The following is a 27,994-nucleotide window of genomic DNA, read 5'->3' on the forward strand; positions in this document are numbered from 1 at the left end:
CATAAAGTATGGGAAAGATTATTAAAAAGAAATCCAATTCTTGAAAGGATTTAAGAAGAAAAAAAAATTGTGGGTCTATTTCTTAATAACATTTGGAAAACAAATTTGATAAGACGTTTCATTCTGTTGCAAAAATAAAGCAAGGTAGGCACACTCCAATGATTAATGCAAACTAACCCTAACTGGAGCTGAGAACATGGTATTGGGTGCTCACTTACATGAGGCTCTATCCCCAAAAGCCCAAATAAGTAACAAGTATAAATTTCACTCTGTTGCGTCTGTCTGTGCCGTAGGAATATTGATGACCAGGAAGGCATCAGGATACACTGAGGTGATGGAGATGACTTCAGATTCTTTCTTACTAAATGCATTCAATGGAATTTTAGTATCAGAGGACGTTGCAGTCACCACTGATAACGTAGGTGTATCTTGGACATTGGCAAATTCCGTACTGATAAATTGCTCTTGTTCTGTGTTTACTTCATTGTGAAACTGTTTTGTTTCTTTCGTCCTCTGCACACTCGGGTGTTTATGCTGGGAAATAATTTCTGGCAGAATGGATACAAGTCTCTCTCTCCTGTTTTCGAATAGTACCAATTTTGTTGTAAGAGGCACTGTTGAGTTCAGCCTGTTAGGAATATTCTTCTCCAGACCACCAGCGATCTTTGGAGAAGTTACTGGAGAAGATTTGTGTCTCGGGGAAGAGCTCAGAGGACATCCTCCAGGTGTTAATGTCTTCGCTATCGATATATAGCTCCATTTTCTGACTTCACCCTCACTAACAGGTCTTTGAATCTTTGACCTCGTTGATGACCTTGAACGATTGGAACAAATCGACCTTGATGATGGAGCCGGTCTTGTATATAAAGATAATTCCTCAACTGCACCTTTTCTGGGGTTCACACCGTTTATGATAGGGCCGACCTCATCAGTCTCCTGTTTCATCTCATGAGTACTGATAGATTTTGAGGATGATTGTAGTTCCTCTGAAGAAACCACACTGGGATTTCGAAAGTTCGATTTTTTTGGCATAGACATTTTTCCATCTTTGGTAACTTCTGCAACTTGCGTTGTCCCATCAGCTGATAGAAAGTGAATATTGACTTTTGTATCCACCATTAACATTGGGTCCACTTTTTTATTTCTCTTTGATGATAACTTGGGAGCCATAGCGTGTTTATCTTTTGGTAATTTATTTACATTGTCCATATTGCTGTTCAACCAAGCTTCACTTGTCTGATTTAGAGAAATAGTGTTGCTGCTGAAATCCTTGTGCAATATCCCACAGGAACCATGTTTATAGTTATTATCAAAAATAACGGGGACTGTTTCACTTGCTGCGCTTACATTCTGCAAATATACAAAGTACATTTTATTATAGAAAAATTAATCAGACAGTATATGAGCTGCAACATAAATGTCTACTTTTATAATTAACCTTATTTGGGTGAACTTAGTTATTAAGAAGTGAGAGAAAACAGAAACTGGATGTGAGATCCAGAAAGTATAGAATTGAAGGATAATAATGTACACTTGTTGAAACAAATCTTTATTGAAAAATTACAAATAGTGGATAAAAAAAAAGATGTCAATCATAAAATAGCGCAGAAGTATAACAGGAAGTGTAACAGGACGTGGAGTAAAGAGAGTGCCCAATTCAGGGATTAGTGATTTTTCTCCAAGATATTGCAGATCTTTCTTTATCGTTAGTGTTTATAAAAATGTTTTTGAATGATTTTGGAATATAGTCACATATTTCCATTTTTTATGTAACACTGCCATTGATTTATGTGATTTTACATTGATGCACCTGGAAGTAAAGTATACCCAAATAGAGGTTGGGTGCTGTCCATAAAATGTGGACCAAAGCATTTACCACAAGAGGCTCATCCCAATTATGATGTGTGACCAAAGGACCTTTAATTTCAGTATGTCTACTATATTTTTGTCTTTATGCTCTGCACTACCTGTGTGTTATAAACTGTACGTGCTCTTGGAGGATTTTACATGAAATTGTCTTAACGGGGGACTCTTAAACCATAACTACTACAGCTCATTATAGTGGATATTGCGCGGCAAGTCTATGTGTGAACTATTTATTGTTTAAGATTTGACCTCCACTATTTAATCACTTCTTGAATAGCAACACCTTAATAGCCCAACCCAGCCCAAGTTCAAAGACTAACTATTCTTTACCTCTAAACACATAAATGAAACAATTATGGCATGCTTTATTACGCAATCAAATTATAAAGGTAACCTTTGATAAATTTGTATTATTTATGCTTCTGAAGTACATATCAATATAAATATAAATCAATATAAATATATATAAGAGCAGACATTAGACTGTGAGAGTAGGACCTGCCAAAGATGGGGTACATTGACGTTGTGGCAGGCTTATGCAATGTATGATCATATAATGTAACTAAATCCCCATTATTTTTTGCCTAGATAAGGTGTTTTTAAAAAAAAAACCTTTGAAAAACTAATAAAATCTGTCAACATTGAAGTTGCTGTTTAGTAGATAGGAGAGTGCGCTGGATCTTGTGTATTGTTTATAATATAATATATATATATATATATATATACACACACACACACACACACACACACACACACACTAGTGTCCCAAAATTTGGGGGTCAGAGATTTGGGGGAGAGAGCATGATGGGGGGGGGGGGGTATCATGGAGGGGCAGTGGAGGGGGGGAGAGAGCATGATGGAGGGGGGGCATCATGGAGGAGCAGGGGAGGGGGGTAGAGAGCATGATAGAGGTGGGGCATCAGGGAAGGCCTGGGGAGGGGGGAGATCATCATGAAGGGGCTGGGGGAGAGCATGATGGCGGGGCTGGGTAAGGAGAAGAACATGATGGAGGGTCTGGGAAGGGAGGAGAGCATGATGGAGGGTCTGGGAAGGGAGGAGAGCATCATGGAGGGGCGAGCATGATGGAGGGGCTGGGGAGGGAGGAGAGCATGATGGAGGGGCTGGGGAGGGAGGAGAGCATGATGGAGGGGCTGGGGAGGGAGGAGAGCATCATGGAGGGGCTGGGGGGGGAACTTGAGGGAGGGGCTGGGGGGGAGCATGATGGAGGGGCTGGGGAGGGAGGAGAGCATCATGGAGGGGCTGGGGGGGGAGAACTTGAGGGAGGGGCTGGGGAGGGAGGAGAGCATGATGGAGGGACTGGGGAGTGGGGAGAGCATGATGAAAGGGCTAGGGAGGGGGAAGAGCATGATGGAAGGGCTGTTCCCTTTTTGTCTATTTGAAATGTTGGGAGATTTGTAGACACAGCACCCTAACCACTATTATTATTATTTATAAAGCGCCAACACATTCCGCAGCACTGTACAATGGGATAATGAGCTGTATTGGTTAAGGAGCTTAGAGTGCCTCTTTAACTCACACATGCTAAAGCACAGATACCAGGAAATTGTAGATGACTGTTGGGTCCCGAGAACAGGTTTGATGAACACTCTGGTTAGGATGGCAAGGGTCTTAGTAATTATTATGCAATTCAGACCCCCCACCATCTAGAGTGCAAACACATGTTGGGTTTACAGAGGAAGTTCTTTGAGACCTTACACACATATTGAGCAAAAGAATGTGTATCCTCCCCCATAAGGTATGCAAAGCAAGCTACAAACTAAATGGTACCAGGGAAATCACATCCCAGAAAGCGGGGCAGCAGGAAAAAAATACAGATAATTATTAAGGTAGCACAAGAAAGTGAGGACGTTTCGGTGGAAGCTTCTCTAGAGATCAGAGAGTTTTGAGGTTGTGTACCTTCTGAGAGGCAGAGGACCTGCTCCTCCTGACAGCACTAGAAGAGGCAAAATGCTCATTACTTTGAAAAAGGCAGAAATCTTTACCATTTTTGGGGGGTGGGGAGTAATTCCTTCACATTTTCTGTGTTCTTATAGCACTGTATATAGTATGTATAATTTATCTATGTATTGTTTTTGGTAATAATAAATTTCAGTGCAGTAAGGTGTACATCTGATAATTTGATACATTTTCCTGTGGGGACACAATGTAGATGTCTTGCATCTTATGCTTTTTGAGGGTTATTCATTAAAGGGAGCATTGTTGGAAACTGACCAACCGAAAACATACAATTTTTCCCATTTTACTTTTTCACTTAGAATATTAAATTCAGTTTTCACTTCACTCCAACACACTATTTAGTAAACGAATATGCGGGATCAATGGCAGAACTACCTGGGTCTCAACAGGGCAAAGAAACTCCCCCTTCTTGCAAAACTGTTATTTAATACAGTTCCATTTTGGCAATACATTAAGTCATTTTTAAAGTTTGAAAGGGAGTGCTTGGTAAGCAGTCACACTCAGCCAACCACCACAAATTACACTCAGCCAACCACGCATACAGCCATACTCTGCAAACCACCATGAATTACACGTCAACTGCAAATCACACTCAGCCAACCACGCACACAGCCACACTCTGCAAACCACCACGAATCACACTCAGCCAACCACGCACACAGCCACACTCTGCAAACCACCAATTATCACACTCAGCCAATCATCAATCACATTCAACCAACCACACACAGTCACACTCTGCAAACCACCACACAGTGACACTCTGCAAACCACCACACAGCCACACTCTGCAAACCACCACGAATCACTCAGCCAACCACGCACACAGCCACACTCAGCCAACCACGCACACAGCCACACTCTGCAAACCACCAATTATCACACTCAGCCAATCATCAATCACATTCAACCAACCACACACAGTCACACTCTGCAAACCACCACACAGTGACACTCTGGAAACCACCACACAGTCACACTCTGCAAACCACCACGAATCACACTCAGCCAACCACCACAAATCACACTCAGCCAACCACGCACACAGCAACACTCTGCAAACCACCACAAATCACACTCAGCCAACCACGCACACAGCAACACTCTGCAAACCACCACACAGCCACACTCTGCAAACCACCATAAATCACACTCGGCCAATCATCAATCACATTCAGCCAACCACACACACAGTTACACTCTGCAAGCCACCACACAGTGACATTCAGCCTATCACACGTTGCCAATTGTGCACACAACCACACTCTGCCAACCACTTACACAGCCAGACTTATTCAACCACCTAACAGTCAAACTTGGCCAATCATCAAACTATTACACTCAGTCAATGCCACACAGAAGCCAGGGGTGAATAGGAGAAGGGGGCAGATGAGAGGCGTGAAGCTGGTTGGGCCAAGGGGGTGTTCATTAATTCTTGCACCAGAGCCATGCAGTTTCTAGTTATGCCTAGAATATTCTAGATTGTCAACACATAACATGGAAGCAGATTGGACACATGCAACTAGAAGGAATAAAGACAGACAGGGTGGCCGGTAAAAGACCCGATTAGGATGTGGCAGGACACTAATTTAGGGACAGTTGAGGTCAGCAGCAACATGCATCACTATGAACAGACTGCGGACTGACAGGAGGCTTAATCAGGAACATAACCAGGTAATTCAGAGCTTAAATCAGAATAAAGAGAGCTGGTTGTGCCAGGTACCCACAGTAAGTAAGATACTCTTCTAGGCAGTGCATTGCTATTTAAATCTGGCATGTGATGTCCTGTGCTCCCAGGTTTAGCTATAAATTTATATTTAACTATATCCTAACACAGGCCGGCTTGCAATCAGACCAGTAATGCAGTAATGGCCGCTGTCTGAGTACTCAGGGTGAGACAGACCCTATACATAACAGCCCCTGGGGGAGGTAGTGTGAAACTACTGTGAGCTGACTGGGCAACAGAGAGCAAACACTGCCTTTATCCCAGAGGGGTGCACGTTTGCCAGGCATTCTATAATAATCTGTACTTGCTGCATGTTTTGACATCACCACAGAACGTGTTAAAGTAAACCTGACCCCCACAGTGTATGTGACAAGTCCACATACAGGTAGGTATAGTTTCAGTCGGTGGATTGTGCTGATGATAATTGCCAGCAATTGTGTAGATTAACACATGAAAATAACTTCCTCCACACTCAGCACTCCCAGCCACCCAGCCCCAAATAATGCACAAACAGCAACCCACAATTATTGGTTTGTGGGTGCACATTTGGAGGCCAACAAACACATCATTTGGAAGATAAGTAGTCGCATTAACAACTACTCCAAAAAGCCACGTTTGTAATCTTTTCTGCTATGTAGACAGCAAGCGGACAGTGAAGCCATAAACCTTAGCAGGTCAAAATAATGTATAGCTTAATAACTTTTCCACTATACGTTTTGGTAGGAACAATAAACTGACTTGTTGTATCCTCTTTGAAGTGACATCAAGTCACTTTATATCTCGTTTTATTCCCTTTTTTCCTTTTTTTTTTTGTCAACAAACCTAAAAATGTTGAGCAGCTTTTCCCTTCACAAACCTTCCTTGAGTCAAAGAATGTTGGCAAAACGTATTCATTCGTTGTTGAAAGAGATTTGAAAATCATCACCTACCTGAATATTTGCTGCAGACATGGGATTTCTAACCGTTAATATTTTATTTTTTGGTTTATTCAATTCTTCCTCGATGCTCAGAGATACAATATGTCTTTCCTTGAACGTACAAGAATCTATTGGAGTTCCACATTGTTTCTCTGCATGATAAAAACCCTCAATGTGCCGGACATCTTGCTGGCTGACAAAAAAAAAAAAAAAAAAAACCAGAAAAACCCCACAATTACTACACCTGATATTGGAAGAGGTTAGGTAGTTTATCTTGTCAGGTCTCTATGAACATTAAACTTGATTTGTTTTATACTGCTTTAAAAATTGGTGTTTATTCACTAAACTGAGATCAATGGAGAACTAACAAGGGATCTGCAAATCTAAGGTGAAAATAGTTGTATTGGAAACATTATCCAAATCAGCTATTGTATTAACTGTTCTATATGTTATTTTAGACTGAAAATATTGTAATTCCATTGCCATGACAGGCGCACAGTCGGATTTGCCGGCATATGCGCTAACCTTACCCAAACCCCCATTAAAACACGGACACAGGTTATACTGTTGGAAATAATTAGTCCACAGCTTTATTAAATTATTAATAAAATAATTAAGGAATAACAAATGGGGTCATTGCCAACAAATCTTATTAAAGTTAACATCCCCCCATATACATAACATACCCCTAGCAATGACCCCACAATAATAACAATAGATAACAATCTAAATAACATGTTAATACAGAAACTGGCCACCCAATATGACCACATTTCCACCAGGTTAAATTGTAGGGGTGTACCGAGACACCGCTACCCACCATATCGATTGTAGGGGTGTACCATGACACCCCTACACACCATATCCATTGTAGGGGTATACCAAGACACTGCTACCCACCAGTTCCAGTGTAGGGTGTACCAAGACACCACCACACCCCAAGGTTCGGAGCCACCGACGGGCTCGAACCTACCAACCACGTGCAACACTGCCCAATCCACACTAAACCTCAGGATGCCCACTTTCTCCTCCATCTACCCTCTGATTTAACCAGGCCATTCCCAGCCACAGCTCAGGACTTGACACCTAAAGCTCCTGAGCGACCCCCACCACACCGGAATAAGGCCTGTTGAATGCTTTCCTGAAGGCCCAATTTAAACAGATCACACCTTACATCCGAAAACGTACCCCATCCCCCCTGGAGTACCCAGGGAGCTTGCCTCCCAGTTCGTTGTGTCTCACTGTTACACCGCCCCCACATCTGATAAATACCGCCATCAATTTTTTATTAATTCGTCCTCGACACCGAGCCACCATGACCGGGTACCTAGTATGTCTCCAATGTAACCGAGGAACCATCTCGGACCGCACCACCACCACACCTGTGGCCAGCTTCCATAGCCGGTCCACCTCCCTCTGCCTCCACCTGTCCAATTCCTTTTCCGGGACCATGCCGATATCCTTCCCGCCCTTGCTGATTACCAGAATGTCCTGGACAGAACCCCTTGTTACCTTCCGGAAAATTTTCTTCACTAATGCCTTGCCACCAAAACCCCCGAAAACCAAAACCACTCCAGCTCCACCAATTCCAAAGGAAAACCCAGTTGCGCTTGACCCGAACCGCGGCTCCCTTCTGTGTAAGAGAGTCCCACCAACCATGTCACCAAACCTGAAACGAAAGTAATTAGCAACAAGACATAGCCCCAAACACAAACCCATACGTCCATAGCCATTAAACCAAATAGACTGGCCGTAAACAGGACTTAAACCGTACTGACTCCCACCTGCCTAAACGTTTCCCCAGGTCCTCACTTAAACCCAGGCGGGACACCTCTGTCGCCGCCATTATCCGGGAAGCATGGGCCCCAAAGTGCCCGGGATCCAAACCCAAAATTGTCAAACCCCTCCGAACAAACCCCTGCGGGAATTGAATAGTGACAGCGCCGATCCGTCCCCTTTTACCAGTAAGCCACCCAGGATGTCTGGGCGAAGCTCCAAGTAGCATGATGCGCTAGACGCCGGGCGTACCCCTGACCCCGGCAAGGAATATAGCTTTACCAAACCTCCTTTACCAGACACATCCGTTCTTGTACAACCCTACCGAATCGTTACCTTAACCGACTGAGGTTCGACAACCGAGTGTAGAACCCCCCACCACCCGCCTAAAAGGCACACACCAGCTCCCCAATACGAATTTCTCCAAGCCCCCGAGAAGGCCACCGCAAACAAACTCACCGCAAAAGTAGAGTAACACACCACCAGGCGTTGCGTTACCCAAGGAAACCAGCCGGCCAGCACCGACATATTTCATACCTCTCCGTAAGACCCGCGATGCCTGATGGACGTGACAACATTCCACCACTTCCTCCCAATCGGTCAGTTTGAACCCTAACGCCAATGCCGCCATGCTCCTGTCCATTGCTGAAAGAACAAGCGGCTTAGGAACCACAGCAAGGTATCCCGTCGCCCCTCCTTTGACTGGGACCCCCCAGTGAAACCAACCGCCTCGTCCCACATATCCCAAACCTTCACATAGGCAGTCCCCGTGCCAAGTGCCATAGGATTCCTTATCGATCCTCCAAGCACGGCGCCTCGAGCTACCACATTTCCTCCAGACCGGCCTGTCCCTCCTCCCGCGCCCCCTGGGGCCGCCATTCGCAGCTTGTCGGCTTGTGCGCAAGCCAAGTAACCAGCCCCTACCTTCCGCCAACCAGGCATGTGGCATGCTTGCACCCGATATTAAATGACCTGCACATTAATACGAATCGACACTATCGTCGTACCTCCTGAACCGAGGACCCGGCTGGATGGTAAACCGCATGAACCCCGCCGTATTGTCCGTGAATTACGACTTTTCGTCCCTTAATCCTTCACCTTTTCGAGCCTTGGCCACTCTCAATTGAAATAACTCAAAAGATCCCAACTTCGAATAAGTGGACTTACCTTTCATGCCTCCCGCCACCGCTCTGCGCACCACCTGCCTTCCAGGTATGCCCCGGAATCTATGTTCCCAGAGGCATCCATGAACAACTCGATACCACCCGCAATGGCTCCACAAGTAGCCTTCGTCATGAAACGGCTACATACCCATTCCTCGCGACTAATCTGACATGCGAACTTGAAACTGCCTTATGAACAACTGCGATTTCTCAGCATGACCTTCTTGGACCTGCGAACCTTCACCCTGAACTCCCGAAGTGCAGTCAACTGATCCCCAGGCAATTGACACTCTCCTACCACCGACACAATTTCCAGCCTAAGCTAAGACGTGCGGTAGGATTCCGGCAACCGTAAGGTATGTCCACAACGGCCCGGCCCAGCCGAGCCCACACAGCAAGCTATGTTACAGATAATGTACTAAGGAACCCCTTCCTGATTCCTCTTTCACCACCCACTCCCAGACGGAACCAACTTCCCGAAGTAGGCACATGAAATGGAACTGCCCCTAGGCAAGCAGAGGTACCAATAGGCACCTGCAAACATGCAACCCAAAAGATGGCAGGGTCATCAATAATCGAACGCGTCCCACTCCCCCGAACCAACTCGACAGCAAGGCCGAATGATGCCAAAGATACAGAACAGGTCCGCGTCGATTTCCCTGATTTACCGATGCCCCTTTCAGGTGCGATAAGTTTTGTATCAGACGGAATTTGCCTGCCCCTTTCTAGGGGACCACCCCCCACGGAGACACCAACAGATCCGCTAATGGCGGGATGTAACGGCCCTGCCATCTCCCCAATTGGGCTTCCTCGCGTCACCACTCGACTTTGAATGGAATAGCGAAAAACCAACAATCTCAGCCATAAAACTAGCGCCTTCATGGGAGGCTTACTGGCTTAGGCACGGCAGCAACGCACTGATCGTCACCAGAGCCGCTCCGAGCTGAAGCCCCGGCGAGTACCCCTCCTGTCTTAGGTTTTCCTTTCTTGACACGTCAGTTGACACCGTGACTCCCACCGCCTCCGGAACACCCGTATCCAAGCCTACCTGACGGTCCCCAGTTGCATTGACCTTTCTTCTGTCCGGCCAGCACTGCACCTCCTGGGGGCGGGCCGGCAGCCCCCAGAAAGAGCGCATTTCCTGCACCATCATTAGGAACTGGGCATCTTACCCCGATTACACCTACTATGATACAAAAGCCCTAAGCCAAATCGCAAAGTCTTCAGTATCTTGCGATACTTCCGCTTTTCCCCTTCTCTTCTTTCCTCCTTCCTATCATCCCCTTTTAAATCAAGGAACTCCTTGAGCGGAAGACAGGAAAATGTTATTTATTTTTTTACAAATCCCCTTAATCAAATCTTATCCTCCACCTTCAAGTGACCCCGCAATGTCCCCGCGATGGACACATGCCCATTTCGTCGCGCCTGGAATATTGCCACACATCTAACTGTTCTCCTGCCCCGTCGGATGTCCCTGGTACCGGTACACCGTATTCCCCTTCCCTTCCTGGCATGCCGTCACCACCGCCCTAACTTCTGCCTCCCAACCGCCCTCCGGTGACCTCACCATTCCGCACCGCGGGGACGGCCCCTTTTTTCCTTGATCATGACTCTAAAATGATTTTTTCAATTTAAAAAGTGGGGTGTGTTTATTGACTCACCACCCGAACCCCCGTCTGCGCTGTCCTTCCGTCCACCTTGCCAGGCTCTGGAGTATCCGGTGGACGCCGACTCCTGTCCGCGCTGGTCCCGCCTCAAGCCCGTAGGAGTAACACTCCTCGACCTTCCTGGCCGCAGGCGTCACGCCTCTGCCCTAGTGAAATCCCGCCAGATGAAGCTGAAGTGCTGCACTGAGACCTCCTCCTCTCCCAGGAACTGGACCTCCTCCTTCCACACTGACTTCTTGGGCTCCTCACCTGCTCCTCCATCCCTCATCCGACCTCCTGCTGCTGCTGTGCCGGTCATTGTCCCTGCGCTGCTCCCTCCCGTACTCACACCTGCTGACGCTTCTCTTGTGTTCCTGCTCCTGAGAACGCCCCCCAGGGGGCTCCCGCTTGCCTCTGTTCCTTACGTCCATTTCCACCCATCCTTGTCCTCTCTTCTGCCCTCTGCTTGCAGTACCTGGCCTCTCCTCATCCACTTGTGGCCCCTTTAATTAATCCTGGTTGCTGGCCTTCCCCTCCACAGCTGCTCTGCTGTGCCTGTGAAGACTCCTCCTGCTGCTTTCACTATCCCCTTCATTCACCTCTGACCTGACCCTGGCCCCATCCAGGGCCGCCTCCGTCTGTGTCCTGCCGACCTGGACCCCCCCCCCCCCCGCCTGCCCATTGGGGGAGGGACCGCTTTTACACTGCTAGCTCCTTGCATCATTCCCCCCATCCCTCAGGTATGCCACCAGGGGCAGACTCACCAGGACGCCTCTTGCCGCTCTCCCTGCCCGGCAGCCATCATGTCATGCTGGATTCCGCTGTCCTTCGTGCTTTCCCGCCCCCCCGCTTTATGGCAGGGGGCGCTCTTCCTGTGCGGCCTCATCATGGCCTGCCACCTTGCCTGACCGGCGCCGCGTCGAACAGACAGCGCCCTCCAACTCCCTCCTGCTTTCCAACCTCGTTTTCAGCTGTCCCCTTGCCGCCTCCTGACAGGCTCTTGCGCCGCCGAACTGCCGATGTCACTCCCGGGCTGCCGCAGGGACGGCCTTGCTCTCCTTGCCGGCCTCCGTTCCGTCGCCACGTGGGTAGGGGGGAGCAGACGTGCTCGGGGCCCCCCAGCTGCTCCTGCAGCCACCAGCCACGATTTCTGCCACAACCTTTGTGTCCAGGATGGTGGCTTGTTTGGAGTTCTGTCTGAGGCTGATGGGAGTGAGCATGCAGCAGCAGCTCACTCCAGCCTCTCCTGTACCTCCATGCTGCCTCCTGCCTCAATACTGCTCTGTTCTTCTATGCTGCCTCCATGCTGCTGCCTTCTCCCTCCAGGGCAGGCAGCTTTCACAACTGACAGGTAAGCTTAGGTTCCGTTAAATTGGCCACTTCATATAATGGCTGGTGTAAATACTCCCCTTATGGCTCCACCCTACCCAGCATGCTAGCTGTCACTAACTTCCTGTGGCTGCTATGCCTACCTCCTGGCTCTGTCAAGGCCTATTCCTCTTAGCTGCGCTGATCCATGGGCTACAGTTGTCTCTTATTCACAGTTTGGTACATAAGCTCCATACATTTTCTGATTGTCCAAATGGCTGTTTTCTGAGAAATTAGAATACTCATATATTCTACCTGACGGCTTGTTCTGGTGGCTGTGTTAATGTCCCTTTGCCATCTGTTTCCCTGTTCTGTAATGTATGACAATCCGTCATGACCATATCATTGTGAATCCCAAACAGACCTGCACTTTTTTCTGTAAGTAAAAATCAGATATCAGGCATTGTTACATAGATACATTGACTGTCCCAGCAGATAAAAGCCGAAAATTCAATACTAAAACCTCAGGCTAATGTTGCTTCTTTTTAAAGGTAGTCTTGCACACATTCCAATAACATGTTTGAATATATCATGCTGCTTCTAGCTACCTACCTCTTATAAAACTCTGCAAAATGAATGGCATGCTAAGGTCACATCTGTGTATGCCTGGATACTTAGAGCTATGAATTTAAGAACATGCCTTTCATCAAATGATGTCTAGTGAGATTGCTGGCAGGAGGTCGGAAAGGTAATTTAAATCTGTCTTATACAGGTTAAGGCTATCATTACAAGAATACTTCAAGTACACTACAGCCTGCTGAATAACAACATTTGGGCTAAAATAATCTACATTTTGCCATTCAGGTTTAAACTCAGTCCGATTCGAGGTTTAGTAATAATTAAACTCCAAGTTTATAAACTATCATTACCCTACAGCAGGTGTAGGTAACCGTTGGCACTCCAGAAATAGAGTACTACATCCCCTCTTACAGCATAATGCTGGCAAAGCACCATGGGAGATGTAGTCCACAACATCTGGAGTGCGGAAGGTTGCCTACAACTTTCCTACAGTCATGGTTACTTCTTTAATAAAATAATAATATTCTTTAATAAGGACCTGGTACTATAATAGCTTATACATTTTTAATCTTATTTTAAATAAAGAAGAGATATTTCTACTCTATATCCTGAGTCTGATTTCGTCATCTCTGGAACAGGAGGAGTGATCTCCCCCCTCCCCCCCCCCCCCCCCCCCCCCCAATCTACATCAGGGGAGGCACCCTTGGGCTATACTATTTCATCCTTCTTGTGAGTTATATTCTACATAGCACATTTACACCCTACCAAACAGTGTTACACTATTTTGTCTGTTTTGTATTCCTTTTGTAGATCTGCAGCTGTTTGGTTTATATACACACGGTATTTAAAGGGATATCCCTGGAGGAAGCTGTCACCACTATCCATTGAGATAAGTGCTGTCCTTTCACTTTTCCATCATAATGGCGTTAAGTGACTGTTTTTTTTTTTTTTGTACTTCTTTAATAGCTGGAATGCTACAGCAGTAACTGATCAATAATTTTATTTTTAATCACCAGGTAATTCGTTCTAAAATAACTTTTTTTTTCCCCCTAGTATTGAACAAGTATTTATACATACAATACCCATTCAGCTGACTTTTCAAACTAACCTGAATGAGTGGATGCCATCGTCGGAGCCCTGGAGGTCTGAGATACGAATGAGCTCTGGAGAGATGATTCTCGATGCCCCAGGATAGACATAACGGGTAATTTACATTCTTGTTGGCATAGCGTTGCAAGGTCAGGAATGCGTTCTATCTGCAATGTGAGAAATATCAGCATAGAATATTTACATTGAAATGCTTAAAGGACCACTCTAGGCACCCAGACCACTTCAGCTTAATGAAGTGGTCTGGGTGCCAGGTCCTTCTAGGGTTAACCAATTTTTTCATAAACATAGCAGTTTCAGAGAAACTGCTATGTTTGTGAATGGGTTAAGCCTTCCCCTATTTCCTCTAGTGGCTGTCTCATTGACAGCCGCTAGAGGCGCTTGTGTGATTCTCACTGTGAAAATCACAATGAGAGCACGCAAGCGTCCATAGGAAAGCATTATGAATGCTTTCCTGTGTGACCGGCTGAATGCGCGTGCAGCTCTTGCCGCGCGTGCGCATTCAGCCGACGGGGAGGAGAAGAGGAGGATCGGAGGAGGAGAGCTCTCCGCCCACCGCTGGAAAAAGGTACGTTTTTACCCCTTTCCCCTTTCCAGAGCCGGGCGGGAGGGGGTCCCTGAGGGTGGGGGCACCCTCAGGGCACTCTAGTGCCAGGAAAGCAAGTATGTTTTCCTGGCACTAGAGTGGTCCTTTAAAAAGGCTTATATTTTGTCACATATACCTAGGATTTTAGATTTTAAAAAATATTTATATCCTTTTTCATAGGGGCATTATCGTTGGATTTGTTATGGCCGCAAAAAAAAAAATGTTTCAAAACGCACAAAATTAAACTCAGACATTTTTAATAAAAAAAAAAAAAAAATTATAATAAAAAATGTCGAGATAAATAAACAGAATTAAAAAATTAAAATAGGATTCCCCAAATTCCTTTTTTCTACAAGATACATTATCTAATGTTAGGCTCTGCCTCCTATTCTTGGATGTCAGGAAATAGACAGAGGCAAATCATTATTGGTAAATGAGTGGTCTAGCGTCTTAGCAATGTCTGTTAAATTCATTACTAAATCATGGAGGTGGGATGCTGGGGAGAGGTGAGTCCAAGTGAGCTAAGTGGGTGGGAATATTGTAAAAATGAGCAGAGCTGGGTTTGCCAGTAGGCGGGATAGGTTGTGCGTACAAGCCACAGTATGTACCCTAACAAAACATTTATATATGTTTGTTTAAATATATATATATATGTAAAAAACAGATACAATTCATATCTCTACTTGTTTTTATAAATATATTTTATTAATATTTTTTTATTATTATTACAATTTTTTTTACATGTATTTATTTATTTACACATTTTTGCTATGTATTAACTGCATTTTAATTTGGAAAGAGAAAGATATGTGTGCATCCTCCAAATCATGGTGCAAGCTACAGAGCTAGAGGTGCCTGCAGGCTCCATGTAAATCTGGCCCTCACAGTGTGGGTGCAGTTTGGGGAGAAATTAGTGAACATCGAATGTAAGGAACAGAGAAGGCTGACTGGGAGTGGATGATATAATACCCCTGCCCTCCACCTCACAGAAAGGCACTGCCATTGGAGTTAACAAGCTGCGATCCCTGAAACTACCCAAACCCAACAGCAGATAATCTACCTGTGAAAATAAATGCCAACCCTTACAAATAATACCAACCTCACTCTTCCAAGAGCGCCTTCTAATGATGGCTGATTTATGTCTAGTCTTCACCCTCTTGTTAGAATTAATCTCTGTTAAGAGAGGAGAGAAATGAATCCTTGTAAGTTTCCGAAATCATAATAAAACACTGTAGCAGTATACAGGGTGAGTCAAAAAGTCAGGATCTAATGAACCTAAATACTCGTAAAACGCTTTTTAAGATGTTTAATGTTAAAGGATCACTATAGTGTCAGGAAAAAAAACTAGTTTTCCTGACACTATATACTCCTTAGGACCCACCCACCCTCAGGGTCTTCCTCCCGTGGCGCTGAAGGGGTAAAAACCCTTTCAGGCACTTACCTTAATCCTGCGCCGGGCTCCCTCAGCGCTGGTGACCTCTCCTCCCCCGCCGACGTCAGCTTCCGAGTGAAGCGGAATGCGCATGCGCGGCAAGAGCAGTGGGAGCATTCTAACAGTCCATAGGAAAGCATTTCTCAATGCTTTCCTATTGACGTTCTGCACGCTGGATGCAAATTTCGCGTCCAGCATCGCAGAAGCGCCTCTAGCAGCTGTCAGGAAGACAGCCACTAGAGGTTGGATTAACCCTGCTATGTAAATGTAGCAGTTTCTCTAAAACTGCTATGTTTACATCTGAAGGGTTAAAACCTTGGGGACCTGACACACAGACCACTTCATTGAGATGAAGTGGTCTGGGTGACTATAGTGTCCATTTAATACATGCAAGATGGGGGGATGGGGCTAACGTATAATTCCATTCTTTGGGCTGTCAAATAATAGCTATGGCAAGAATGAAAAAAAATAAGACAAGCACTAGCTTTATTATGCTTGTAGAACAAACTTGTTTGATGCAATAATAAGTTTAGAAATGCAAAACATTAAAAATGCTTCAAAATTGGTCTCTATTAGACTCTAATACGCAAGAGAAATGCACTGTTTAGACCCCTCATTGCTCTAGCAGACCTCCTACCGTTTTATAATCCCAAGTTATTTGTGCTATCATGTCTGGAATGTGTGACCAATGCCTACAATCACCACATCGTTACCAAGATATTAATGGTAAATCATCTTCGACCAGGGAAGGAGAGAATGGAGATGGGAAAGGGATGAGATGTTTAAATTAAAATGTATTTGTATGCCTTAAACTATAAATAATGTGGCATGAAAACTTTCTTTGTTCTACTGTAACAGTTTTTTTCCCAAATAAAAATGTTCATCGTTTATATGGCACAGTGTTTTTGGATGTTTCTTGTGTTTGGATCTCGGTCTCATAAGTTTTAATGATGCAGGTTTCCCCTGCAGTATACCTCATCTTAGGGCAGAATTGTTCATCGTTCGTGGCATGGCTAAAAGTTGGACTAAATATGTCTAGCACAATGTAAGGGTCTTAAAAAACTGCATTGGCATCAGAAGCTCTAGTGAATAGTGATCCAGGAGGTACATTTATTAAAAATGCTGGCACAGGCATGGAGGGCTGACATGATCTGACAGTTATCCATGGTCAATGCCATGTATGTACTCTCTGGGTACAGTCTATATACAATGGCACTGCTAGTGGTGGAATCTTGGGGCTATAACCCCGAATCATGGTGCATTTAGAAGCTTCAGATCCAGTTTTTTTATTAAATAATGTGCTGCAAATTCTAACCGGCTCTAGTCGGGTGACCATGACAAGCTACTGTGCTCTGCGTTTGCCTGTGGGAAAAGGGCTTCTTTAGAGGTGGGGCTGCTTGCCAAAGAAGGACATGGAGAAGACAAGGTAAAAACTTTATCTTTCTTCCCAGGCTCAATGGTCCCCAAGTCTGATCTTGCTTTTGCATAGTGCCAGCCTGCATCTAAATTAACATTTCTTATTTTACTTTATTTTAGTTAAGTTTAGTTTTCGTAGTTGTGAGAGGCACAAGAAAGTACTCAGCCAATGCACATCTGTCCTGCTGGTAGTCCATGTGGGAACATGGCCTTGTAAAACTGTGGCTTTATGGAGCATGTCCTGTCATATAACAACAGGAGGGAACCTGTCTCTGCAGGAAGACATGTGGAAACAGATGCACTTCCATTTGGATGCATCACTAGATCACCATGGTAATTGGAACATATATTACTGGGTTAAGAGATGTTACATAGCATAAGGCAGAGCTGTGAATATGGACCAGGGTAACGGAGGGCAGAATGTATATATAGAATATAGACCAGGGTAATGGAGGGCAGAATGTATATATAGAATATAGACCAGGGTAATGGAGGGCAGAATGTATATATAGAATATAAACCAGGGTAATGGAGGGCAGAATGTATATATAGAATATAGACCAGGGTAACGGAGGGCAGAATGTATATATAGAATATAGACCAGGGTAATGGAGGGCAGAATGTATATATAGAATATAGACCAGGTTAATGGAGGGCAGAATGTATATATAGAATATAGGCCAGGGTAATGGAGGGCAGAATGTATATATAGAATATAGACCAGGGTAATGGAGGGCAGAATGTATATTTAGAATATAGGCCAGGGTAACGGAGGGCAGAATGTATATATAGAATATAGACCAGGGTAATGGAGGGCAGAATGTATATATAGAATATAGACCAGGGTAATGGAGGGCAGAATGTATATATAGAATATAGACCAGGTTAATGGAGGGCAGAATGTATATATAGAATATGGACCAGGGTAATGGAGGGCAGAATGTATATATAGAATATAGACCAGGGTAATGGAGGGCAGAATGTATATATAGAATATAGACCAGGTTAATGGAGGGCAGAATGTATATATAGAATATAGGCCAGGGTAATGGAGGGCAGAATGTATATTTAGAATATAGGCCAGGGTAACGGAGGGCAGAATGTATATATAGAATATGGACCAGGGTAATGGAGGGCAGAATGTATATATAGAATATAGACCAGGGTAATGGAGGGCAGAATGTATATATAGAATATAGACCAGGGTAATGGAGGGCAGAATGTATATATATATAATATAGACGAGGCTAATGGAGGGCAGAATGTATATATAGAATATAGACCAGGGTAATGGAGGGCAGAATGTATATATAGAATATGGACCAGGGTAATGGAGGGCAGAATGTATATATAGAATATAGACCAGGGTAATGGAGGGCAGAATGTATATATAGAATATAGACCAGGGCAATGGAGGGCAGAATGTATATATAGAATATAGACCAGGGTAATGGAGGGCAGAATGTATATATAGAATATAGACCAGGGTAATGGAGGGCAGAATGTATATATAGAATATAGACCAGGGTAATGGAGGGCAGAATGTATATATACATAATATAGACGAGGCTAATGGAGGGCAGAATGTATATATAGAATATGGACCAGGGTAATGGAGGGCAGAATGTATATATAGAATATAGACCAGGGTAATGGAGGGCAGAATGTATATATAGAATATGGACCAGGGTAATGGAGGGCAGAATGTATATATAGAATATAGACCAGGGTAATGGAGGGCAGAATGTATATATAGAATATAGACCAGGGTAATGGAGGGCAGAATGTATATATAGAATATAGACCAGGGTAATGGAGGGCAGAATGTATATATAGAATATAGACCAGGGTAATGGAGGGAAGATTGTATATATACTGTTTGAAGACTGATGAATTATGGAGTGCTGTTGGAGTTTTTTGGGTTTTTTTTGATAGCTTAATGGAGAATAGAATGGGTTATGAAGGGCTCGGTAGAGATAGGATGGTATTACAGTGGGTTGAGATGAGCAAGGTTTTGGAGAGCTATGTCTCTGTGCGTGGATCTGTCATGTGCAGAGTCTTTCTGTCTGTCTGTCAATAACTGTGTCTGTGTTAGTGCAGGTTTCTCTATGTGTGCCTATCTGCACAAATGTGTGTACGTGTATATGCATCTATATGCCTGTTTGTCTGTTTCTGGGTGAGTGTGTTTTTTTATGGGTGTGGGTGTGTACTAGAGCCAAAGCAGGTGTTTGGAGGGCATCACATTTTGAGCTCAAACCCTGTGTGCATAAAGAACATAACAACACCCCTGTCCATGTAACAGAATCCTTAGTCCTCAGGGCTAGTGAAACCCTGCACACCGGGCTTGTGACTAAATGCCTCTAATCTTGATAAACACCAAGCCATAGTTGTTCATGAAAACTAGTAAAGTTGACTTAAATGATTACTAATGTAACAAATGCAAATATATTTGTAACGTTAGAGTATTTTCCTAGCTGTTTAGATTTCTGCCTTCCCCCTCTCTTAAGAGCTATGAGAAATCTGTTTAATTCATCCTACATTCAAAAGTTCTCCACACAGCTGCTGCTCAGGACCAGTTGTCATCATCAGCCAATCAGATGCTTCTCCATAGGGAAGAATTCGGGGGCTACTGCACATGCATGGCAATGGCTGCACTGTGCCAATCAGCATCTTCCCATATAGATGCATTGACTCAATGCACCTCTGTTGGGAGTGTGCCATGTCTCCATGATGTGCATGAAGATACAGAACGTTGGTCCTGCAGGACCACAACAGGAAGCAACTCTAGTGGCTGTCTGAGTGATAGGTGTTCCTAGACAGCAATGTAAACACTGCCTTTTCTCACTGTCTCACTTTGTCCCAGAACCACTACATTCAGCAGTAGTGGTTCTGGTACTTAGGGTGTCCCTTTAATGTTAGCATCTATAAACAAATAAATATTACCTTCCTGTGCAAACTCGTGGTGTTTGGTGGGCGCTGAAGCACTGAAAGGTCTGATCACTTGATTGGTAGAAACGTTGTCCTTTGGCTTCTGTACACATGTTGTAGATGTCAATGACCTGGATCGACGCATTATGAAAGCAAGCCACTATTAGTATCCATCCCAGAGAAAATAATATGGATAAATTACTACAGATAAAGTTGTACATAACCCAAAATATATTCCATGTATTATTTAATGTTATTGTTTTACTTAAAAAATGTGCACCATGTATATTATTTGTGTAAATATGTGAATGTTACAATGGAGCTAAGTGACACACTCTATTTCATACATATGGTGGAATAAAGTCTGGTGTTCTTTAGACAAACAATTTGTGAAACACAAAAGCCCGGGAACGGGAAACGGCCCAAAGTGGTTATGGTGCTTGAAGGAACCCTATAAGCAGACTGAAATCTATTGATTGGTGTTAAAAGCCTGTGATTGTACCTCTGCGTGATATTTTGCTTATCTTCCTGGATATCAGATGACCTCTTAAAACGATCTGCTTCATGATCACTTGTATCATCCGATTCAAAATCAAACAAGAGGGGGATTTTCAGAGAATGGATCAGCTGCATGTAGCTCAAATTAGCTTTCTACAAAAAAAAAAAGATAAATACTTTTACAGAAACCTGTGTAACCAGTTCTTCCGTTTTTAATCTCAAAACAATCTATTCAATGTGGTTTATTCAGTAAACAATGAATTAAATGGATACTCTAAGCACCGAAACAACTTTAGCATAGCAAAGCAGTTTTACTGTATAAAATCAGCTCATGCCCCTTGCATTCTCGTCTCTCAATTATCTGCCATTTAGGAGTTAAAACAATTGCACTAATTAGAAGTTTGAAAATCAGACTATTCAAAAGTGGATAATTATAGCCCTGTGGATCAGGATTACACACCTTTAATTATACTAATTTGAGATTCAAATTTAAGTGTAAGACAGACTTGACTACAATCATACTATCTAAAATTGTAGATTTTGAGAAAACAATAAATTAATTATGAGCATAGTCAACAGGGTACATCCTACCCTTATATGAAGTTAAGATGAAAACTCACTAAAGGAGGTGTTTCCTGTTCGTACAATACTAATTATTACCCACAAGATTGTTGTTGAAGGTTTTTTTTTCCTATTCAGAAAATATATAATCTAAACCAGTAATTCCAGTTGCAAAACATATAATTGCAGTAGAAATACTCCACAACTGGTTAACATTTTAATTCTACTAAATAGGAATCAGATGGTATTCTGGGTGCAAAAAACAGCACCTTGCAGTGCTTGATACAGTTGTTGTATTCGTTATAAACGTTATATAGAATGTAGAATAATAGATACAATGTTACAATAAAATCATCCACTATGAATTTAAATAACTCCGTATCCCTCAATATAATTATTAAAATTGGTCAAAGAAAAGCCTACACCTTAGCTCAAATTGCAACTTGTAAGAGAGTCATACATTAGTACAAAGAATGAACTTCTCTATAAACTATGCCCTGTTTGGAGAAGGGTCCAGGCTCAGCAAGGACCATAAATGAACTGAGATTCCCTCAAAGTGCGTAACATTAGAGGAGGGGAGATGGCACAATGAGAAGAGGAGATAGAAGATGCAGTGGGGTTAAGCATGGTGGGTTTAGGATAGGGAAAAGAGGACATACTTGAAAACCAGAGAAATCTCAATGTATCTTTCCTGGTAAAATATTTTATAAATAAATACATTTGGAAATGGGACAGAGAGAGAAAGAGAGGAATCCCAGGCAAAGAGAACGAGTGTGAAGAGGAGTTGGGGGGCACTTTGACACACACAGACGCATCATGTCACACGATATAAAGTGTTTCATATGAGTTTATTACAGCCCTCCTCATCACCAGATCATACTAGTTGGTTATTTACCAAACGGAATTTAAAATTGAAGCCCAAAATAGCTCGATTGGAAAGTTTATCTCAGTCAGAAATGCATGAAGTTTAGCTACTTTGGTTTAAAATACAAAATACACTTTGAATGATCACTTTAGTGACTAACATAACATAGCAAGTGTCAGGAGGACAGGAGTAAAGTGCAGCACAAATTTTTTTTTTAAATGCAGCCTGTCATCCTGACGTACATGCGCGCAGGCATACCACACATCGTTAAAGGTTGGTAATTTCACTCACCAGACTTGCCAAACCTGAGAGGTCTGCGATCATCTTCTACTAAGCCTATAATGCTGTAAAACTTACTATGAAATAGCACAGGCTAGGTTGGACCTTTTTAAATTCTTTATTTTCTTTAGTATAATTTTTTTTTTTTTACAGAATATACGACTAAGAGATTATTTAAGCCTTTTTTTTGCTTTGCTTCTAAGTGGACCAGGAGACATGGATACCAAGGTGGGAAGGTATTTAAAATTCTACTCTATGTACCATAACCAGTACAACTTAATTTAAAGGACCACTAAAGTCGATGACGATGACGTGGCTTGGGTGCTGTGGTCCTGTAGGTTTAACAATACAATGTTGTTTTTAGAAATTGCAATGTTTACACTGAATGATTAAGCACAACTCCAGTAGCTATCATACTAAGAGCAACTGGAGTAACCTTGTAAAATGCAATGCTTTCCTATGGGTGAAGTTTTATGGTGCATGCACATTGGGTTCTCAATGCTTTCCTATGAGGATCATTGGAGTGGACCAACTCCGGACAAGGTCACGCCTCATCAATGAGAATACGGGAAGAGCACAGGTAAGCAGCACCGAGGGAGCCTCGGCGAGGAAAAAGGTAAGTAAAATACTAGTTTTATTTTATCTATTTATACCTTTAGTATACACATTTGTATGCCTGACACTTGTGTTCTTTTATTATTTTATTATTTTTTTCAAACTGCCTTTTTTCCCCCAACCATTTTGACACAAAAATATTTTTTTAAAAATGAAAAAACTCCTCTAATTAAAAGCCTGACCCTTCCAAAAATCACTCCCCCTCTGATGCCAACAAGAAAATGGGGGATATCACTTCAATATGGATGCAATATCGAATAGCAAAATTAGGCTGCAAGCCCTGGGCTAAAATGCTAAAATGCTAAAAAAAAAAAAAAAAAAAAAAAAAAAAAAGCAATTTATTACAATGACACTGTAACAGCACAATAAGTTCTGAGCTTGTTTAATGATTTATAGCGTCCCAACATTTACAATGTACTGTGCTGCTTTTGTATACAACCACATTGTAACCAAGGAAACAAACGCCAGTTTTCTCCTTTATTTTTATATTTTTAATAGTAAGTATATTACATTGATGCCTTAATCAGAGAACATTATAAACCGAAAACTCACAATGACAGAACCAAAAATTTATATTAAATCATATAACCAACCTTTGCATGTTTCTTCATTATCTCTTGGGAATATATGTCTAAAGTGTCGAACCCGATTAACAGTCTGTGAGCCATTTCCCTCCTAAAAACAAGATAAGAATTATCCTTTATATATATATGTATTGAAAAACAATATAACATGGAAAATGGGAATCTACTCATTGGTAAAGGACCACTATAGGCACCCAGACCACTTCAGCTCAATGAAGTGGTCTGGGTGCCAGGTCCATCTAGGATTAACCCTGCCTGCTGTAAACATAGCATCACACTTCTGAAGAAGCCCTGTGAGGCGAAAAGCGTAAAGTGGACTTTTTAAACCTGTTATTATACTTGTTTGATATATATATTAAAGTACTTTTTATAGTATACTTTTTTATATTTCTATCATTATTTTTTTACTCCCTGGATCCTGCATATCCCTGGTGGGGATTATACCACCTAGGCTGTTTTCACTAGAGCAGGTTTTATGCTCTAGAAATTGTAAGTACAATACTATTTATATTTTTTATTATTCCAATAGTACTTACTTCACTATTTGCTGCTATATTCTCATTTCATGATCTACGTACAACTGCACCTTGAACAACCCCTGAAGCTACATCACCATATATCCCGAGACGGGGATTGTACCGTCCAGGCGCATCACAGCTGAGCTCTGTTATAGCTCACCCTAATGTGAGTGGACTGTGCATAGTTTTATTATACCTTTCTACCAACTTACTGTATTGCACTATTATGTTTTACTTTTTATTTTGAGGTTATCATCTACTGTCGAAATATTCATCAAATATATGTATGTATAATTTTCTATACTAATACCTCTAGGCGCGGTATACACCCTCTTTTTCCAATTTCTATTCACATACAAGGTTTTGGGAATCCTTGTTTTGTACACTGCTGCCTGCCCATCATTTACTATAGCGAGCGCCTATTACCCCCTTGTTTTGCTATATTTACAAATGGGTTAATCCAGCCTCTAGTGGCTGTCTCATTGACAGCCGCTAGAGGCGCTTACACGCTTCTCACTGTGATTTTCACAGTGAGAAGACGCCAGCGTCCATAGGAAAGCATTGAGAGAGCTCTTGCCGCGCATGCGCATTCAGCCAATGACGTCCAAAGGAAGAGGAGAGTTCCCAGCGCCGAGGGAGCCCGGCGCTGGAGAAAGGCAAGTAATTACCCCCTTCCTCCAACTTCAGCCCGGCGGGAGGGGTGGCCATGAGGGTGGGGGCACCCTCAGGGCACTATAGTGCCAGGAAAACGAGTTTGTTTTCCTGGCACTATAGTGGTCCTTTAATTCATTAAAGTGTGTTTGTCTGAAGAAAACATAAGAATATGTGAAATTCACTTTGAATTCCCAACAATTCCCACCTTTGTGAATAACCCTATTTGTTGTGCTGTTCTGACAAAATGTAAGTGAAAACTGCCAAAGTGAACAAGTGTCCTGGGCTTATCTGGAGTGCAAGATTAATTTTTCCATATTTTTCTTTCCAATTATATGCAAATAGTTTGCATTTTTTTTTTTTTGACAACTCAATGTTTAGGGAATATACACCAGAAGGTTACAGGGGGTACAATTGTCCCACCTAGTCTGTCCATTACCTGTTTAGACAGACTTAATTATTGATCTTTTCTATGTACAAAACAGCAGTGTTATTTCTAAGCTTTCACTTGGTCATTTACTATATTGGTCTCTACCACCTCCTCTGGCAGACTATTCCATGTATCTATATCAATTTCCTGTGAAGAAAAGGAAGGTCTTGATGTTTTCCAAAACTTACTTCCCCTCAAGCTCAGATTGTAAACTCACACTGCTACATTGTGTTATTTTGTCACTGTGTTCCTGTTAATGTTTGTTGGTCACATTGTGTCACTTTATTACCATGTGCCTGTTACTTTGGGTTTGACACTTTGTGTGTCTGTGTTGTCAATTTGTAACTGTTATTCTGTTCCACTCACTGTATGTTACTTTCTGATAAAATATTATAACTGTAATCCATGTTTTTGTTTGATTATAGGTAACATCAGTGATAGACATATTTGTGAACTGCATTCCCCAAATATCCCACGGATGTGTGGGCTTTATCGGAAGTGTATATAATAAAAAAAAAAAAAAAAAAGATTAGATTAATAATATTTCATCATAAAGAATGACAAAGTGACACGAAGTGGAAAACACAAAGTAACAGGCACACATTTACAAAGTGACACAAAGTAACAGGCACTCTGCGACACAATGTGACACAAAGTAACAGGCACTCTGCGACACAATGTGACACAAAGTAACAGGCACACTGTGACAGAATGAGACACAAAGTAACAGGCACACAGTGACACAATGTGACACAAAGTAACAGGCACACTGTGACACAAAGTAACAGGCACACTGTGACACAAAGTGACATAAAGTAACAGGCACACTGTGACAGAATGAGACACAAAGTAACAGGCACACCGTGACACAATGTGACACAAAGTAACAGGCACACTGTGACACACTGTGACACAATGTTACAGGCACACAGGGACACACTGTGACACAAAGATACAGGCACACAGGGACACACTGTGACACAAAGATACAGGCACACAGTGACACGATGTCACATACAGTAATACGCACACAATAGCAAAGTAACATAATGTGACAAACACAAAGTAACAGGCACACATTAACAAAGTGACACAAAGTATAAGGCACACTTTGACACAATGTGACACAAAGTAACAGGCACACTGTGTCACAATGAGACACAAAGTAACAGGCACACTGTGACACACTGTGACACAAAGATACAGGCACACAGTGACACGATGTAACATACAGTAATACGCACACAATAGCAAAGTAACACAATGTGACAAACACAAAGTAAGAGGCACACATTAACAAAGTGACACAAAGTATAAGGCACACTGTGACACAATGTGACACAAAGTAACAGGCACACTGTGACACAATATGACACAAAGTAACAGGCACACAGTGACACGATGTAACATACAGTAATACGCACACAATAGCAAAGTAACACAATGTGACAAACACAAAGTAACAGGCACACAGTGACACATTGTGACACAAAGTAACAGGCACACAGTGACACGATGTAACATACAGTAATACGCACACAATAGCAAAGTAACACAATGTGACAAACACAAAGTAACAGGCACACAGTGACACACTGTGACACAAAGTAACAGGCACACTGTGAGAGAATGAGACACAAAGTTACAGGCACACAGTGACACAATGCAACATACAGTAATAGGCACACAACAGCAAAGTAACACAATGTGACAAACACAAAGTAACAGGCACACATTAACAAAGTGACACTAAGTAACAGGCACATTGTGACACACTGCAACACAAAGTTAAAGGCACACGGTGACGCAATGTGACACAAAGTGACAGACACGATGTAACATACAGTAATAGGCACACAGTATTAAAATAGCACAATTTAACACAATGTAACAGACATTCAGTGACAAAGTGACACAATGTAACAAACACAAAGTTACAGGTTCAGAGTAATAAATCCCACAGGATGAGGACAGCATGGTATCAGACTGACAGCCTGCAGCAGACACTCAGTAGAACTCACAATGACAGATTATGTTATTGATTCACAGCTCCTGCTGTCCCCAATGCTGGCTCATGTCTGTGCTTCTTGTGACAAATAAGAGTCCGGTTTAGATCCCAGTAAATAATCTGTGGCCCCAGTCAGTGCCTTTATGTCGGTATGCTTATATTGGGTCCAGTCTGTGCTCTGTGTGGCCCCTGTCCTGGCCCCTTAGCAGCTCATTGAGTTCCTGAGATTTCAGTCTCCACAAACATGTCAAACAAACAGCGTCTCTGCTTACTATGGAAACAACTAAGCACTGCTCCACTAGAGGGCGGTACAATCCATCCTCTATGACAACCAGTCTACAGTAATACAATGTGTTAATATAAACTGAACTAAATATACAATACACTCCGCCTCAGCTCCCCAGATAACTATACAGTATCCCCCACCTCAGCTATCCCAGATAACTATACAGTATCCCCCACCTCAGCTCCCCCAGATAACTATACAGTATCCCCCACCTCAGCTATCCCAGATAACTATACAGTATCCCCCACCTCAGCTCCCCCAGATAACTATAC

General features: G+C 42.9%; 1 protein-coding gene and 1 long non-coding RNA gene across 2 annotated transcripts; both read right to left on the bottom strand.

Annotated features, from left to right (window-relative positions):
* Window positions 1-264: 264 nt before the first annotated feature.
* On the bottom strand, window positions 265-20,572 carry LOC134569125 (uncharacterized). Its single transcript, XM_063428030.1, has 6 exons — window positions 20,443-20,572; window positions 15,751-15,824; window positions 14,067-14,214; window positions 12,695-12,815; window positions 6,499-6,679; window positions 265-1,350 (listed from the first exon to the last, which is right to left on the bottom strand). Exons 1-6 carry the CDS (start codon window positions 20,570-20,572, stop codon window positions 265-267), a joined length of 1,740 nt encoding a protein of 579 aa, XP_063284100.1.
* A 358-nt stretch (window positions 20,573-20,930) lies between these two features.
* Window positions 20,931-27,656, bottom strand: LOC134568572 (uncharacterized). The gene is made up of 3 exons (XR_010084039.1): window positions 27,450-27,656; window positions 23,839-23,920; window positions 20,931-21,078 (listed from the first exon to the last, which is right to left on the bottom strand). It is a non-coding gene; the product is annotated as an uncharacterized LOC134568572 (long non-coding RNA).
* Window positions 27,657-27,994: the final 338 nt, after the last annotated feature.

The sequence above is a fragment of the Pelobates fuscus genome, chromosome 7 (genome assembly GCF_036172605.1).
Source record: "Pelobates fuscus isolate aPelFus1 chromosome 7, aPelFus1.pri, whole genome shotgun sequence".
Taxonomy (NCBI): domain Eukaryota; kingdom Metazoa; phylum Chordata; class Amphibia; order Anura; family Pelobatidae; genus Pelobates; species Pelobates fuscus.

Bases quoted from the DNA above. Each gene is read 5' to 3' on its own strand.
- LOC134569125 (XM_063428030.1), bottom strand. From the start codon at position 20,572: ATGCGTCGATCCAGGTCATTGACATCTACAACATGTGTACAGAAGCCA. The intron at 15,825-20,442 runs GTAATATTTATT...CTCTCTTAACAG, and splicing joins CCACGAGTTTGCACAGGAAG to AGATTAATTCTAACAAGAGG. The intron at 14,215-15,750 runs GTTGGTATTATT...CTCACATTGCAG, and splicing joins GGCGCTCTTGGAAGAGTGAG to ATAGAACGCATTCCTGACCT.